The sequence below is a fragment of the Oncorhynchus mykiss genome, chromosome 23, assembly GCF_013265735.2.
Source record: "Oncorhynchus mykiss isolate Arlee chromosome 23, USDA_OmykA_1.1, whole genome shotgun sequence".
Classification (NCBI taxonomy): Eukaryota; Metazoa; Chordata; class Actinopteri; order Salmoniformes; family Salmonidae; genus Oncorhynchus; species Oncorhynchus mykiss.
In genome coordinates, this window is record NC_048587.1 from 60,892,317 (window position 1) to 60,909,258 (window position 16,942).

The 16,942-nt window shown below is 44.9% G+C and overlaps 1 protein-coding gene across 3 annotated transcripts in view; it reads left to right on the forward strand.

Moving 5' to 3' along the window:
• The window catches only part of LOC110516668 (lysosomal cobalamin transport escort protein LMBD1), a 261,287-nt gene extending 246,251 nt beyond the window's left edge, over positions 1-15,036 (forward strand). For all 3 annotated transcript variants that reach the window (XM_036960939.1, XM_036960940.1, XM_036960941.1), the window contains 2 exons: positions 4,788-4,879; positions 13,373-15,036. In XM_036960939.1, the coding sequence (XP_036816834.1) occupies positions 4,788-4,879; positions 13,373-13,483 (203 nt within the window). In that variant the 3' untranslated portion in view covers positions 13,484-15,036. The remainder of the gene's footprint in view (positions 1-4,787; positions 4,880-13,372) is intronic.
• The last annotated feature ends 1,906 nt before the right edge of the window (positions 15,037-16,942 follow it).

Sequence of the window (16,942 nt, forward strand, 5' to 3'; positions counted from 1 at the left end):
CATTAGTTCCTGCCAAGGCAGCAGCTACTCTTCCTGTGGTTTATTATGGATCCCCATTAGTTCCTACTAAGGCAGCAGCTACTCTTCCTGGGGTTTATTAGGGATCCCCATTAGTTCCTGCCAAGGCAGCAGCTACTCTTCCTGTGGTTTATTAGGGATCCCCATTAGTTCCTGCCAAGGCAGCGGCTACTCTTCCTGGGGTTTATTATGGATCCCCATTAGTTCCTGCCAAGGCAGCAGCTACTCTTCCTGTGGTTTATTATGGATCCCCATTAGTTCCTACTAAGGCAGCAGCTACTCTTCCTGGGGTTTATTAGGGATCCCCATTAGTTCCTACTAAGGCAGCAGCTACTCTTCCTGGGGTTTATTAGGGATCCCCATTAGTTCCTGCCAAGGCAGCAGCTACTCTTCCTGTGGTTTATTATGGATCCCCATTAGTTCCTGCCAAGACAGCAGCTACTCTTCCTGTGGTTTATTATGGATCCCCATTAGTTCCTACTAAGGCAGCAGCTACTCTTCCTGGGGTTTATTATGGATCCCCATTAGTTCCTGCCAAGGCAGCAGCTACTCTTCCTGTGGTTTATTATGGATCCCCATTAGTTCCTACTAAGGCAGCAGCTACTCTTCCTGGGTTTTATTATGGATCCCCATTAGTTCCTGCCAAGGCAGCAGCTACTCTTCCTGTGGTTTATTATGGATCCCCATTAGTTCCTACTAAGGCAGCAGCTACTCTTCCTGGGGTTTATTAGGGATCCCCATTAGTTCCTGCCAAGGCAGCAGCTACTCTTCCTGTGGTTTATTAGGGATCCCCATTAGTTCCTGCCAAGGCAGCGGCTACTCTTCCTGGGGTTTATTATGGATCCCCATTAGTTCCTGCCAAGGCAGCAGCTACTCTTCCTGTGGTTTATTATGGATCCCCATTAGTTCCTACTAAGGCAGCAGCTACTCTTCCTGGGGTTTATTAGGGATCCCCATTAGTTCCTGCCAAGGCAGCAGCTACTCTTCCTGTGGTTTATTATGGATCCCCATTAGTTCCTACTAAGGCAGCAGCTGCTCTTCCTGGGGTTTATTATGGATCCCTATTAGTTCCTGCCAAGGCAGCAGCTACTCTTCCTGAGGTTTATTATGGATCCCCATTAGTTCCTACTAAGACAGCAGCTACTCTTCCTGGGGTTTATTATGGATCCCCATTAGTTCCTACTAAGACAGCAGCTACTCTTCCTGGGGTTTATTATGGATCCCCATTAGTTCCTACTAAGACAGCAGCTACTCTTCCTGGGGTTTATTATGGATCCCCATTAGTTCCTACTAAGACAGCAGCTACTCTTTCTGGGGTTTGTTATGGATCCCTATTAGTTCCTGCTAAGGCAGCGGCTACTCTTCCTGGGTTTTATTTTGGATCCCTATTAGTTCCTGCCAAGGCAGCGGCTACTCTTCCTGGGGTTTATTAAGGATCCCCATTAGTTCCTACTAAGACAGCAGCTACTCTTCCTGGGGTTTATTATGGATCCCCATTAGTTCCTGCCAAGACAGCAGCTACTCTTCCTGTGGTTTATTATGGATCCCCATTAGTTCCTACTAAGGCAGCAGCTACTCTTCCTGGGGTTTATTATGGATCCCCATTAGTTCCTGCCAAGGCAGCAGCTACTCTTCCTGTGGTTTATTATGGATCCCCATTAGTTCCTACTAAGGCAGCAGCTACTCTTCCTGGGGTTTATTATGGATCCCCATTAGTTCCTGCCAAGGCAGCAGCTACTCTTCCTGTGGTTTATTATGGATCCCCATTAGTTCCTACTAAGGCAGCAGCTACTCTTCCTGGGGTTTATTAGGGATCCCCATTAGTTCCTGCAAAGGCAGCAGCTACTCTTCCTGGGGTTTATTATGGATCCCCATTAGTTCCTGCCAAGGCAGCAGCTACTCTTCCTGTGGTTTATTATGGATCCCCATTAGTTCCTACTAAGGCAGCAGCTACTCTTCCTGGGGTTTATTAGGGATCCCCATTAGTTCCTGCCAAGGCAGCAGCTACTCTTCCTGTGGTTTATTAGGGATCCCCATTAGTTCCTGCCAAGGCAGCGGCTACTCTTCCTGGAGTTTATTATGGATCCCCATTAGTTCCTACTAAGGCAGCAGCTACTCTTCCTGGGGTTTATTATGGATCCCCATTAGTTCCTAATAAGGCAGCAGCTGCTCTTCCTGGGGTTTATTATGGATCCCTATTAGTTCCTGCCAAGGCAGCAGCTACTCTTCCTGAGGTTTATTATGGATCCCCATTAGTTCCTACTAAGACAGCAGCTACTCTTCCTGGGGTTTATTATGGATCCCCATTAGTTCCTACTAAGACAGCAGCTACTCTTCCTGGGGTTTATTATGGATCCCCATTAGTTCCTACTAAGACAGCAGCTACTCTTTCTGGGGTTTGTTATGGATCCCTATTAGTTCCTGCTAAGGCAGCGGCTACTCTTCCTGGGGTTTATTTTGGATCCCTATTAGTTCCTGCCAAGGCAGCGGCTACTCTTCCTGGGGTTTATTATGGATCCCCATTAGTTCCTGCCAAGGCAGTAGCTACTCTTCCTGGGGTTTATTATGGATCCCTATTAGTTCCTGCCAAGGCAGCAGCTACTCTTTCTGGTGTTTATTATGGATCCCCATTAGTTCCTGTAGTACTGTGCGCCTCCGGTAGTCTGTTCTGGACTTGGGGACTGTGACTAATCCTCTTGTGGCATGTCTTTTGGGGCATGTATGGGTGTCTGAGCTGTGTGCTCGTTGTTTAGACAGACACCTCAGTACATTCAACTTGTCAACTCTTCTTACAAAAACAAGTAGTGATGAAGTCAATCTCCTCCACTTTGAGCCAGGAGAGATTGACATGCATATTATTAATGTTAGCTCTCCGTGTACTTTTAAGTGCCAGCCATGCTGCCCTGTTCTGAGACAGCCGTGCTGCTCTGTTCTGAGACAGCCGTGCTGCCCTGTTCTGAGACAGCCGTGCTGCCTTGTTCTGAGACAGCCGTGCTGCCCTGTTCTGAGACAGCCGTGCTGCCCTGTTCTGAGACAGCCGTGCTGCCCTGTTCTGAGACAGCCGTGCTGCCCTGTTCTGAGCCAGCCGTGCTGCCCTGTTCTGAGCCAGCCGTGCTGTCCTGTTCTGAGCCAGCCGTGCTGCCCTGTTCTGAGACAGCCGTGCTGCCCTGTTCTGAGCCAGCCGTGCTGCCCTGTTCTGAGCCAGCCGTGCTGCCCTGTTCTGAGACAGCCGTGCTGCCCTGTTCTGAGCCAGCCGTGCTGCCCTGTTCTGAGACAGCCGTGCTGCCCTGTTTTGAGCCAACTGCAATTTCCCTAAGTCCCTCTTTGTGGCACCTGACCACACTGCAAGTGATTGCTTTGTCACACTTAATCGTACACACACTGCCACTGTGTTTCTTATGGACTTTCATTGACAGTTGAAACCTTCCAACTCACCCTGTTGTTTCTTACAACAACGTTTCTTCAACATAGAAAACAAAACCTACAAGTGAATACCTCCATATTCCCATTTCATGGAATACATTGCTACATACTGTAGTGAAGAACTCTCATTTTAAGTGAACTCATAACTAGAATAATAACATTGACTAAAAGCAAAGATATTCAAATATAATAATGGCCTGAAGATGTTCCACCCCCCCCCCCCCCCCCCCCCCGAAATCATTTTACAGGGTCCAATCACACTGCTTCATCTTAACCTCGCAGTGACACTTGATGCAAACTTAATTTACTTAAACCTGTTCCATCTGCCTCGCCTTGGATTGAGAATATCGCCCCGTGGACACAGTGTAGTTAGTTAGTTGTTACTTTGCCAGTTCTCCAACCCCTCACACACTGACTCATACATAAGAGCGTAGTCTAATATAAATGCATTAGGATGCTGGATTCACACCAAGTTCTGCTGTTTATCTCCCTTCCCTGCTTTTGGAGTTATAATGTCAAACCCCTTTCTGACTCATAAGAAGGTACTAAAAGCATTTGTATGCTAAGTACATGCAGATTTCTGTTATTTGGTTTATGAGTGCTTTACTTACATTCCATTAACTGTTGCATTGTATGATGGTAGTCTAAAATACATGCAGTAGGATGCTAGGTTCTTATTTTCTTATTTCCGTGTTACTTTCCTTTCTAAAAGTGTAAGAAGGTACTCTGAAACCGACAACCGTTAGAATATCAATCTCAATGACAACCATTAGAATGTCCATTTCTGGTCTGACTGGTCTTTTTACTGCATTTGGTTGATAATGGCTCCTACTTACATCCCATTAACTGTTGCATTAACATCATGGATCAAACGGATGCTGCAGGGCCTGTAATTAATGTCGGAGGCGTCTCTTGAGGCTACCTTGTAATGGTGGCGGTGTTGGGTCACTACCAGTTAGTATAATGCCGTTAATTGCTCCCAGAATAAGATCCTTTAACATTTTAAAGACATAATGGCTGCATTTTCACAGGAAAGCCAATTCTGATTGGTCAATAGACCAATTATTGAAAACATGATCAGAATTGGGCTGCCTGTGTAAACGCAGCCATATTGACTTCAGTGAACTCCTAAGGCTGGCCATGTTGTGCTGTTGAAACATATAAATATACATAGAAATATGCTTGTTTTTGTGTCATTTAATATACATTTGCCATTCCAAACACACAACACATGAAGTCTAAACTAAGTTTAGAGAACTACGATTATCTCCTGATGTCAAACTAATGCAGTGTTAGCAAAGACTTAATTATGTTCTCTCCATTTTTTTGTTTTCTCACTTTTTCAGACGAATGCACAGTGACGAGGTCGTACCTATTCCTCCACAAGTTCTGGTTCTTCAGTACCATCTACTACTTTGGTAACTGGGTGTTTATCGGGGTATGTGTTGGAAACTCAAAGATTCGGTTGACAATGTTCTTGCAAAAATGTCACAGATGGTGTAACTATAAGTGCAATTTATAGTGTAAAGGCAGATCAGATTTACTGAGTACTGCTGAGTCTGCTAGAATTATAGCTGCAATTCATTGATTGATTGGTTAAATTGTTTGAACATTAAAGATGACCGCCATACTAGCGTCCTACTTAAACTGCATACGCATATATTTAAACCGCGTACTCATTTACTTAAACTGCATGCTCATTTACTTAAACCACATACTCATTTACTTAATCTGCACACTCAAACCGCCTACTAATTTACTTAAAGTGCATACTCATTTATTGAAACAGCATACTCAAGTACTTAAACCACGTACTCAAGTACTTAAACTGCGTACTAATTTACTTAAACCGCAATCCAATTTACTTAAACCGCGTATACATTTACTTAAGCCGCGTACACATTTACTTAAACTGTGTACTCATTTAAACCGGATACTCATTTACTTAAACTGCATACTCATTTACTTAATCTGCACACTCATTTAAACTGCATACTCATTTACTTAAACTCTATACTCATTTACTTAAACTGCACACTCAAACCGCCTACTCATTTACTTAAAGTGCATACTAATTTACTTAATCCACATACTCATTAACTTAAACCGCATACTCATTTTGTTACGGTGCGTGAATGAGGACCCAAAAGCGAATTAACGTAAACAGAGCTTCTTTAATAACAAAACAAAACGTAGGCTCAGATGGACCGGCAGGTTCCGACAGGACAGGACAAGGTTGCAGCAAACATGACGATAGTCTGGTTCAGGCATGAACAACACAAACAAGAATCCGACAAAGACAGGAGCAAAAACAGAGAGAGATATAGAGGACTAATCAGAGGGAAAAAGGGAACAGGTGGGAAAAGGGGTGACGAGGTAGTTAGGAGGAGACAAGGAACAGCTGGGGGAAAGAGGGGGAGAAAAGGTAACCTAACAACGACCAGCAGAGGGAGACAGGGTGAAGGGAAAGGACAGAAACAAGACACAACATGACAGTACATGACAGTACCCCCCCACTCACCGAGCGCCTCCTGGCGCACTCGAGGAGGAAACCTGGCGGCAACGGAGGAAATCATCGATCAGCGCACAGTCCAGCACGTCCCGAGAGGGAACCCAACTCCTCTCCTCAGGACCGTACCCCTCCCAATCTACTAGGTACTGATGACCACGGCCCCGAGGACGCATGTCCAAAATCCTACGGACCCTGTAGATGGGTGCGCCCTCGACAAGGATGGGGGGGGGGGGGAAGACGAGCGGGGGCGCGAAGAACGGGCTTGACACAGGAGACATGGAAGACCGGGTGGACGCGACGAAGATATCGCGGAAGAAGAAGTCGAACTGCGACAGGATTAATGATCCGAGAAATACGGAACGGACCAATGAACCGCGGGGTCAACTTGCGAGAAGTGGTCTTAAGGGGAAGGTTCTGAGTGGAGAGCCAAACTCTCTGACCGCGACAATATCTAGGACTCTTAGTTCTACGCTTATTAGCAGCCCTCACAGTCTGCGCCCTATAACGGCAAAGTGCAGACCTGACCCTCTTCCAGGTGCGCTCGCAACGTTGGACAAAAGCCTGAGCGGAGGGGACGCTGGACTCGGCGAACTGAGATGAAAACAGCGGAGGCTTGTACCCGAGGCTACTCTGAAAAGGAGATAGCCCGGTCGCAGACGAAGGAAGCGAGTTGTGGGCGTATTCTGCCCAGGGGAGCTGTTCTGACCAAGACGCAGGGTTGCGAAAAGAAAGATTGCGTAAGATGCGACCAATAGTCTGATTGGCCCGTTCTGCTTGACCGTTAGACTGGGGGTGAAAGCCGGAAGAGAGACTGACGGAAGCCCCAATCAAACGGCAAAACTCCCTCCAAAATTGAGACGTGAATTGCGGACCTCTGTCCGAAACGACGTCTGACGGAAGGCCATGAATTCTGAAAACATTCTCGATGATGATTTGTGCCGTCTCTTTAGCAGAAGGAAGCTTAGCAAGGGGAATAAAATGAGCCGCCTTAGAACCTGTCGACAACCGTAAGAATAACAGTCTTCCCCGCTGACGAAGGCAGTCCGGTGACAAAATCTAAGGCGATGTGAGACCACGGTCGAGAGGGAATGGGAAGCGGCCTGAGACGGCCGGCAGGAGGAGAGTTACCGGACTTAGTCTGCGCGCAGACCGAACAAGCAGCCACGAAGCGACGCGTGTCATGTTCCCGGGTGGGCCACCAAAAGCGCTGGCGAATGGAAGCAAGCGTACCCCGAACGCCAGGGTGGCCGGCTAACTTGGCAGAGTGAGCCCACTGAAGAACGGCCAGACGAGTAGGAACGGGAACGAAAAGAAGGTTCCTGGGACAAGCGCGCGGCGACGGAGTTTGAGTGAGTGCTTGCTTTACCTGCCTCTCAATTCCCCAGACAGTCAACCCGACAACACGCCCCTCAGGGAGAATCCCCTCGGGGTCAGTGGAGGCTACTGAAGAACTGAAGAGACGAGATAAAGCATCAGGCTTGGTGTTCTTAGAGCCCGGACGATAAGAAATCACAAACTCGAAACGAGCGAAAAACAGCGCCCAGCGCGCCTGACGCGCATTAAGTCGTTTGGCAGAACGGATGTACTCAAGGTTCCTATGGTCAGTCCAAACGACAAAAGGAACGGTCGCCCCCTCCAACCACTGTCGCCATTCGCCTAGGGCTAAGCGGATGGCGAGCAGTTCGCGGTTTCCCACATCATAGTTACATTCCGACGGCGACAGGCGATGAGAAAAATACGCGCAAGGGTGGACCTTGTCGTCAGAGAAGGAGCGCTGAGAAAGAATGGCTCCCACGCCCACCTCTGACGCGTCAACCTCGACAATGAACTGTCTAGAGACGTCAGGTGTAACAAGGATAGGTGCGGATGTAAAACGATTCTTGAGGAGGTCAAAAGCTCCCTGGGCGGAAACGGACCACTTAAAGCACGTCTTGACAGAAGTAAGGGCTGTGAGAGGGGCTGCCACCTGACCGAAATTACGGATGAAACGACGATAGAAGTTCGCGAAGCCGAGAAAGCGCTGCAACTCGACGCGTGACTTAGGGACGGGCCAATCAATGACAGCTTGGACCTTAGCGGGATCCATCTTAATGCCTTCAGCGGAAATAACAGAACCGAGAAATGTGACGGAGGAGGCATGAAAAGAGCACTTCTCAGCCTTCACAAAAAGACAATTCTCTAAAAGGCGCTGGAGGACACGTCGAACGTGCTGAACATGAATCTGGAGTGACGGTGAAAAAATCAGGATATCGTCAAGGTAAACGAAAACAAAGATGTTCAGCATGTCTCTCAGGACATCATTGACTAATGCCTGAAAGACAGCTGGAGCGTTAGCGAGGCCGAAAGGAAGAACCCGGTATTCAAAGTGCCCTAACGGAGTGTTAAACGCCGTCTTCCACTCGTCCCCCTCCCTGATGCGCACGAGATGGTAAGCGTTACGAAGGTCCAACTTAGTGAAAAACCTGGCTCCCTGCAGGATCTCGAAGGCTGAAGACATAAGAGGAAGCGGATAACGATTCTTCACTGTTATGTCATTCAGCCCTCGATAATCTATGCAGGGGCGCAGGGACCCGTCCTTCTTCTTAACAAAAAAAAACCCCGCTCCGGCGGGAGAGGAGGAGGGGACTATGGTACCGGCGGCAAGAGCTACAGACAAATAATCTTCGAGAGCCTTACGTTCGGGAGCCGACAGAGAGTATAGTCTACCCCGGGGGGGAGTGGTTCCCGGAAGGAGATCAATACTACAATCATACGACCGGTGTGGAGGAAGAGAGGTGGCCCTGGACCGACTGAACACCGTGCGCAGATCGTGATATTCCTCCGGCACCCCTGTCAAATCACCAGGCTCCTCCTGTGAAGAAGAGACAGAGGAAACAGGAGGGATAGCAGACATTAAACATTTCACATGACAAGAGACGTTCCAGGAGAGGATAGAATTACTAGACCAATTAATGGAAGGATTATGACAAACTAGCCAGGGATGGCCCAAAACAACAGGTGTAAAAGGTGAACGAAAAATTAAAAAAGAAATGGTTTCGCTATGATTACCAGAAACAGTGAGGGTTAAAGGTAGCGTCTCACGCTGAATCCTGGGGAGAGGACTACCATCCAGGGCGAACAAGGCCGTGGACTCCCTTAACTGTCTGAGAGGAATGTCATGTTCCCGAGCCCAGGTCTCGTCCATAAAACAGCCCTCCGCCCCAGAGTCTATTAAGGCACTGCAGGAAGCTGACGAACCGGTCCAGCGTAGATGGACCGACAAGGTAGTGCAGGATCTTGAAGGAGAGACAGGAGTAGTAGCGCTCACCAGTAGCCCTCCGCTTACTGATGAGCTCTGGCTTTTACTGGACATGAAGTGACAAAATGACCAGCAGAACCGCAATAGAGACAGAGGCGGTTGGTGATTCTCCGTTCCCTCTCCTTAGTCGAGATGCGGATACCTCCCAGCTGCATAGGCTCAGCACCCGAGCCGGCAGAGGAAGATGGTAGTGATGCGGAGAGGGGGGCAACGGAGAACGCGAGCTCCTTTCCACGAGCTCGGTGACGAAGATCAACCCGTCGCTCAATGCGAATAGCGAGTTCAATCAAGGAATCCACGCTGGAAGGAACCTCCCGGGAGAGAATCTCATCCTTTACCTCTGCGCGGAGACCCTCCAGAAAACGAGCGAGCAAAGCCGGCTCGTTCCAGCCACTGGAGGCAGCAAGAGTGCGAAACTCAATAGAGTAGTCTGTTATGGATCGATTACCCTGACATAGGGAAGACAGGGCCCTGGAAGCCTCCTCCCCAAAAACAGATCGATCAAAAACCCGTATCATCTCCTCCTTAAAGTCCTGATACTGGTTAGTACACTCAGCCCTTGCCTCCCAGATTGCCGTGCCCCACTCACGAGCCCGTCCAGTAAGGAGAGATATGACGTAGGCGACACGAGCAGTGCTCCTGGAGTAAGTGTTGGGCTGGAGAGAAAACACAATATCACACTGGGTGAGGAACGAGCGGCATTCAGTGGGCTCCCCAGAGTAACACGGCGGGTTATTGATTCTGGGCTCCGGAGATTCGAAAGCCCTGGAAGTGGCCGGTGGATCGAGGCGGAGATGGTGAACCTGTTCTGTGAGGTTGGAGACTTGGGTGGCCAGGGTCTCAACGGCATGTCGAGCAGCAGACAATTCCTGCTTGTGTCTGCCTAGCATCGCTCCCTGGATCTCGACGGCTGAGTGGAGAGGATCCGAAGTCGCTGGGTCCATTCTTGGTCGGATTCTTCTGTTACGGTGCGTGAATGAGGACCCAAAAGCGAATTAACGTAAACAGAGCTTCTTTAATAACAAAACAAAACGTAGGCTCAGATGGACCGGCAGGTTCCGACAGGACAGGACAAGGTTGCAGCAAACATGACGATAGTCTGGTTCAGGCATGAACAACACAAACAAGAATCTGACAAAGACAGGAGCAAAAACAGAGAGAGATATAGAGGACTAATCAGAGGGAAAAAGGGAACAGGTGGGAAAAGGGGTGACGAGGTAGTTAGGAGGAGACAAGGAACAGCTGGGGGAAAGAGGGGGAGAAAAGGTAACCTAACAACGACCAGCAGAGGGAGACAGGGTGAAGGGAAAGGACAGAAACAAGACACAACATGACAGTACATGACACATTTACTTACACCGCAAACCAATTTACTTAAACCGCGCACACTTTTACTCATTTACTTAAACTGTGTACACATTTACTTAAACTGCGTACTCATTCACTTACACCGCATACTAATTTACTTAAACTGCGTACTCATTCACTTAAACCGCATACTAATTTACTTAAACCGCATACTAATTTACTTAAACTGCGTAGTCATTCACTTACACCGCATACTAATTTACTTAAACTGCATACTCATTCACTTACACCGCATACTCATTTACTTAAACAGCATACTAATTTACTTAAACTGTGTACTCATTCACTTACACCGCATACTCATTTACTTAAACCGTACTCATTTACTTAAACTGCGTACTCATTCACTTAATCTGCGTACTCATTTACTTAAACTGCGTACTCATTCACTTAATCTGCGTACTCATTTACTTAAACTGCGTACTCATTCACTTAATCTGCGTACTCATTTACTTAAACTGTGTACTCATTCACTTACACCGCATACTCATTTACTTAAACCGTACTCATTTACTTAAACTGCGTACTCATTCACTTAATCTGCGTACTCATTTACTTAAACTGCGTACTCATTCACTTAATCTGCGTACTCATTTACTTAAACTGCGTACTCATTCACTTAATCTGCGCACTCATTTACTTAATCTGCGTACTCATTTACTTAAACTGCGTACTCATTTACTTAAACCGTACTCATTTACTTAAACCGCGCACACTTTTACCCATTTACTTAAACCGCGCACACTTTTACCCATTTACTTAAACCGCGCACACTTTTACCCATTTACTTAAACTGTGTACACATTTACTTAAACTGCGTACTCATTCACTTACACCGTACTCATTTACTTAAACTGCGTACTCATTCACTTAATCTGCGCACTCATTTACTTAATCTGCGTACTCATTTACTTAAACCGCATACTAATTTACTTAAACCGCGCACACTTTTACCCATTTACTTAAACCGCGCACACTTTTACCCATTTACTTAAACTGTGTACACATTTACTTAAACTGCGTACTCATTCACTTACACCGTACTCATTTACTTAAACCGCATACTAATTTACTTAAACTGCGTACTCATTCACTTACACCGTACTAATTTACTTAAACCGCATACTAATTTACTTAAACTGCGTACTCATTCACTTACACCGTACTCATTTACTTAAACCGCATACTAATTTACTTAAACTGCATACTCATTCACTTACACCGTACTCATTTACTTAAACCGCATACTAATTTACTTAAACTGCATACTCATTCACTTACACCGTACTCATTTACTTAAACCGCATACTAATTTACTTAAACTGCGTACTCATTCACTTAATCTGCATACTCATTTACCTAATCTGCGTACTCATTTACTTAAACTGCGTACTCATTTACTTAAACTGCATACACATTTACTTAATCTGCGTACTCATTTACTTAATCTGCGTACTCATTTACTTAAACTGCATACTCATTTCGGCGTTTGATCTAGTAGAATTCATTGGTCTTTTCTGACTCACGTGTTAGACGACAGCTGATAATCAGATACATTGACCTGCTGTACTATTTTCTACATTTCACATACTAAGAAAGAAAACTTTACTTTTTCACATACTATTTATATAGTATGCTAGTATGGGTATTGGGAGATGGCCCGTGACTTATTTCCATACGTTGCATGTTTTCCACCTGTAGGTTCTCCTCATTGACCTGGTGGTGTTGGATTGTAAATGTCCATGTTTTCCACCTGTAGGTTCTCCTCATTGGCCTGGTGGTGTTTGATTGTAAATGTCCATGTTTTCCACCTGTAGGTTCTCCTCATTGGCCTGGTGGTGATTGATTGTAAATGTCCATGTTTTCCACCTGTAGGTTCTCCTCATTGACCTGGTGGTGTTGGATTGTAAATGTCCATGTTTTCCACCTGTAGGTTCTCCTCATTGGCCTGGTGGTGTTTGATTGTAAATGTCCATGTTTTCCACCTGTAGGTTCTCCTCATTGGCCTGGTTGTGTTTGATTGTAAATGTCCATGTTTTCCACCTGTAGGTTCTCCTCATTGGCCTGGTGGTGTTTGATTGTAAATGTCCATGTTTTCCACCTGTAGGTTCTCCTCATTGACCTGGTGGTGTTTGATTGTAAATGTCCATGTTTTCCACCTGTAGGTTCTCCTCATTGGCCTGGTGGTGTTTGATTGTAAATGTCCATGTTTTCCACCTGTAGGTTCTCCTCATTGACCTGGTGGTGTTGGATTGTAAATGTCCATGTTTTCCACCTGTAGGTTCTCCTCATTGGCCTGGTGGTGTTTGATTGTAAATGTCCATGTTTTCCCCCTGTAGGTTCTCCTCATTGACCTGGTGGTGTTGGATTGTAAATGTCCATGTTTTCCACCTGTAGGTTCTCCTCATTGGCCTGGTGGTGTTTGATTGTAAATGTCCATGTTTTCCACCTGTAGGTTCTCCTCATTGGCCTGGTGGTGTTGGATTGTAAATGTCCATGTTTTCCACCTGTAGGTTCTCCTCATTGGCCTGGTGGTGATTGATTGTAAATGTCCATGTTTTCCACCTGTAGGTTCTCCTCATTGACCTGGTGGTGATTGATTGTAAATGTCCATGTTTTCCACCTGTAGGTTCTCCTCATTGGCCTGGTGGTGATTGATTGTAAATGTCCATGTTTTCCACCTGTAGGTTCTCCTCATTGGCCTGGTTGTGTTTGATTGATTGATTGTAACTTTCCATGGTTTCCACCTGTAGGTTTTCCTCATCGGCCTGGTGGTGTCATGTTGTAAGGGGAAGAAATCAGTGATCGAAGGCGAGGTGGAGGCAGATGACTCTGACATGAGTGAAGACGAATATGTCCACTGACAAGACCACAGCCTGCCAGACCTGGGTTCAAATACTATTTGAAATGTTTTAAATACTTTTGAGCATTTGCTTTAGCCTGCCTGGGAGTGCCGGGTGGGCGGGGTTTGCATGTTCTGGACTTTTCTATTGGTTCACCTGCAAAAGGCAAGCTTAATCAAATACAATTGAAGTATTTTAAATCATTTTAAACAGTGTGCCCTAATGAATATGGCCCAGGTCTGCTACCTGCATGGACCAGGAGACATTTAAACAGGATTGGTTTCTGTTTCAGCTGGTTTGCAATAACGTAAGAATTGAACATTTGGATTGTTCATACAAGGCAGTAAAACTTTAATTTGAACTGTTGTTTTCTGGTTTCTGCCTGAGATTGGTTAATATTCCACAGCGTTGTGTTGATACTGATGTATTATTATTATTAGAACAGGAGAGGGTGATTGTGAGGTTGCTTTTTTCTATTAGGGCAACTTTTTGTTTTTTTGTTCAGTCAAGTGTCTTTGTTCAAAGCAGTATGTAAAACCCTGATTGCATCCCAAATGGCACCCTATTTCAAATATAGTGCACTTCTTTTGACCAAAGCCCTATTGGACCCTGGTCAAAAGTAGTGCACTATATAGGGAATAGTGTTCCATTTGAGATGCAGCCCCTCTTTGTATTACTATGGGTATGTGCCTGTTGTTTCAAATGTCATCTCCACCAATTCCATGTTTTTATGTTTCCAAAAAGAAAGATTTAGTGTTGCAAAATTCTGGTATATTTTCCAAAATGAGAGGATTCTGAATTTCCTGCTTATTTCCTTCACTATTCTGGGAATCTTCAAATGGGTAATAAAAAGACAGAAAAACCAGGTGATTTGTGGAAAGTTCCCAACATTTTCTAACCCTAAGAAAGATCCCTGGTTGAGAACCAAACGGTGAGTTATTCAACAAGCCTGTGGTACTGGATGTTTTGGATCCTGAAAAGACAAGATGTTGTTGGGGAAACATAGTCCAGGATTACTTTTTTATTTGAACTCAGCACATTTTTGTTGACATGTACATTTCTGTAATATATGGCTGGATAAATGTTTATTTTAGCCTTTAACAGATGTATTATTTTTAAGATGACTAACTTAGCACATTCAGCATGTTAACTTACAGCAACAAATAGGGACTTGTATTTGATACCATATTGATAATGCACATTGCTGAGTTAAAATATATATTATCTTATCCCTGATTTTGGTCGTGTTTGGTTGGGCTTAGCTTGACTAACTGTTATTGCGTTGATGAATTGATTTGCTGTAAAGTTCTCTGAACATGAACTGAGCATAATATCACTGGACTACTGATCACAATGTCAATTTACGTTATGAATTTGGAATAAAATATGAATTCTGAATTGATTATTGCTATGTTTATGTTGTTAATCTATCAATTTCTAACGTTAATTCAGGGATTGCTTTGGACCTTGAACTTGGGGTTGGCGTAGCCATTTGTTTTTCAAGGACTAGACATTAGTGATATTTATTGTGTCCTCTTTAAAACTGTTGATAATAAAGAGGCTGGCCCATCTTATTTTGTGTGCCATGCACTTTTCATCACTGCAATAGATACCATCGATTTAATCTGTCACAGTGGTCATTATCAGCCTACAAGATGGCATGTAGCTGGCTTCAGTACAGTATATATAAAAAAAAGTGCTAACTCATCGCAGGCTTTAGTATTTATTTACCTTCTAGTCATCACCACGGTGACGCTTAATCAATGGCTTCTAGTACTAATGCCTGTACACATATATACAATATGTAGGATCAGCATAATGGTGATCCCTGGGGCTACATAATATAGATAAAAAGACTGGTGTTAAGATGCTAACTCTCCACTATCTCCATACACAGTGGTGATCCCTGGGCTACATACTATAGATAAAAAGACTGGTGTTAACTCTCCACTATCTCCATACACAGTGGTGATCCCTGGGCTACATACTATAGATAAAAAGACTGGTGTTAAGATGTTAACTCTCCACTATCTCCATACACAGTGGTGATCCCTGGGGCTACATACTATAGATAAAAAGACTGGTGTTAACTCTCCACTATCTCCAGACACAGTGGTGATCCCTGGGCTACATACTATAGATAAAAAGACTGGTGTTAAGATGTTAACTCTCCACTATCTCCATACACAGTGGTGATCCCTGGGCTACATACTATAGATAAAAAGACTGGTGTTAAGATGTTAACTCTCCACTATCTCCATACACAGTGGTGATCCCTGGGGCTACATACTATAGATAAAAAGACTGGTGTTAACTCTCCACTATCTCCATACACAGTGGTGATCCCTGGGGCTACATACTATAGATAAAAAGACTGGTGTTAAGATGTTAACTCTCCACTATCTCCATACACAGTGGTGATCCCTGGGGCTACATACTATAGATAAAAAGACTGGTGTTAACTCTCCACTATCTCCATACACAGTGGTGATCCCTGGGCTACATACTATAGATAAAAAGACTGGTGTTAACTCTCCACTATCTCCATACACAGTGGTGATCCCTGGGGCTACATACTATAGATAAAAAGACTGGTGTTAACTCTCCACTATCTCCATACACAGTGGTGATCCCTGGGCTACATACTATAGATAAAAAGACTGGTGTTAACTCTCCACTATCTCCATACACAGTGGTGATCCCTGGGCTACATAATATAGATAAAAAGACTGGTGTTAAGATGTTAACTCTCCACTATCTCCATACACAGTGGTGATCCCTGGGCTACATACTATAGATAAAAAGACTGGTGTTAACTCTCCACTATCTCCATACACAGTGGTGATCCCTGGGGCTACATACTATAGATAAAAAGACTGGTGTTAAGATGTTAACTCTCCACTATCTCCATACACAGTGGTGATCCCTGGGCTACATACTATAGATAAAAAGACTGGTGTTAACTCTCCACTATCTCCATACACAGTGGTGATCCCTGGGGCTACATACTATAGATAAAAAGACTGGTGTTAACTCTCCACTATCTCCATACACAGTGGTGATCCCTGGGCTACATACTATAGATAAAAAGACTGGTGTTAAGATGTTAACTCTCCACTATCTCCATACACAGTGGTGATCCCTGGGGCTACATACTATAGATAAAAAGACTGGTGTTAAGATGTTAACTCTCCACTATCTCCATACACAGTGGTGATCCCTGGGCTACATACTATAGATAAAAAGACTGGTGTTAAGGTGTTAACTCTCCACTATCTCCATACACAGTGGTGATCCCTGGGGCTACATACTATAGATAAAAAGACTGGTGTTAACTCTCCACTATCTCCATACACAGTGGTGATCCCTGGGCTACATACTATAGATAAAAAGACTGGTGTTAAGATGCTAACTCTCCACTATCTCCATACACAGTGGTGATCCCTGGGGCTACATACTATAGATAAAAAGACTGGTGTT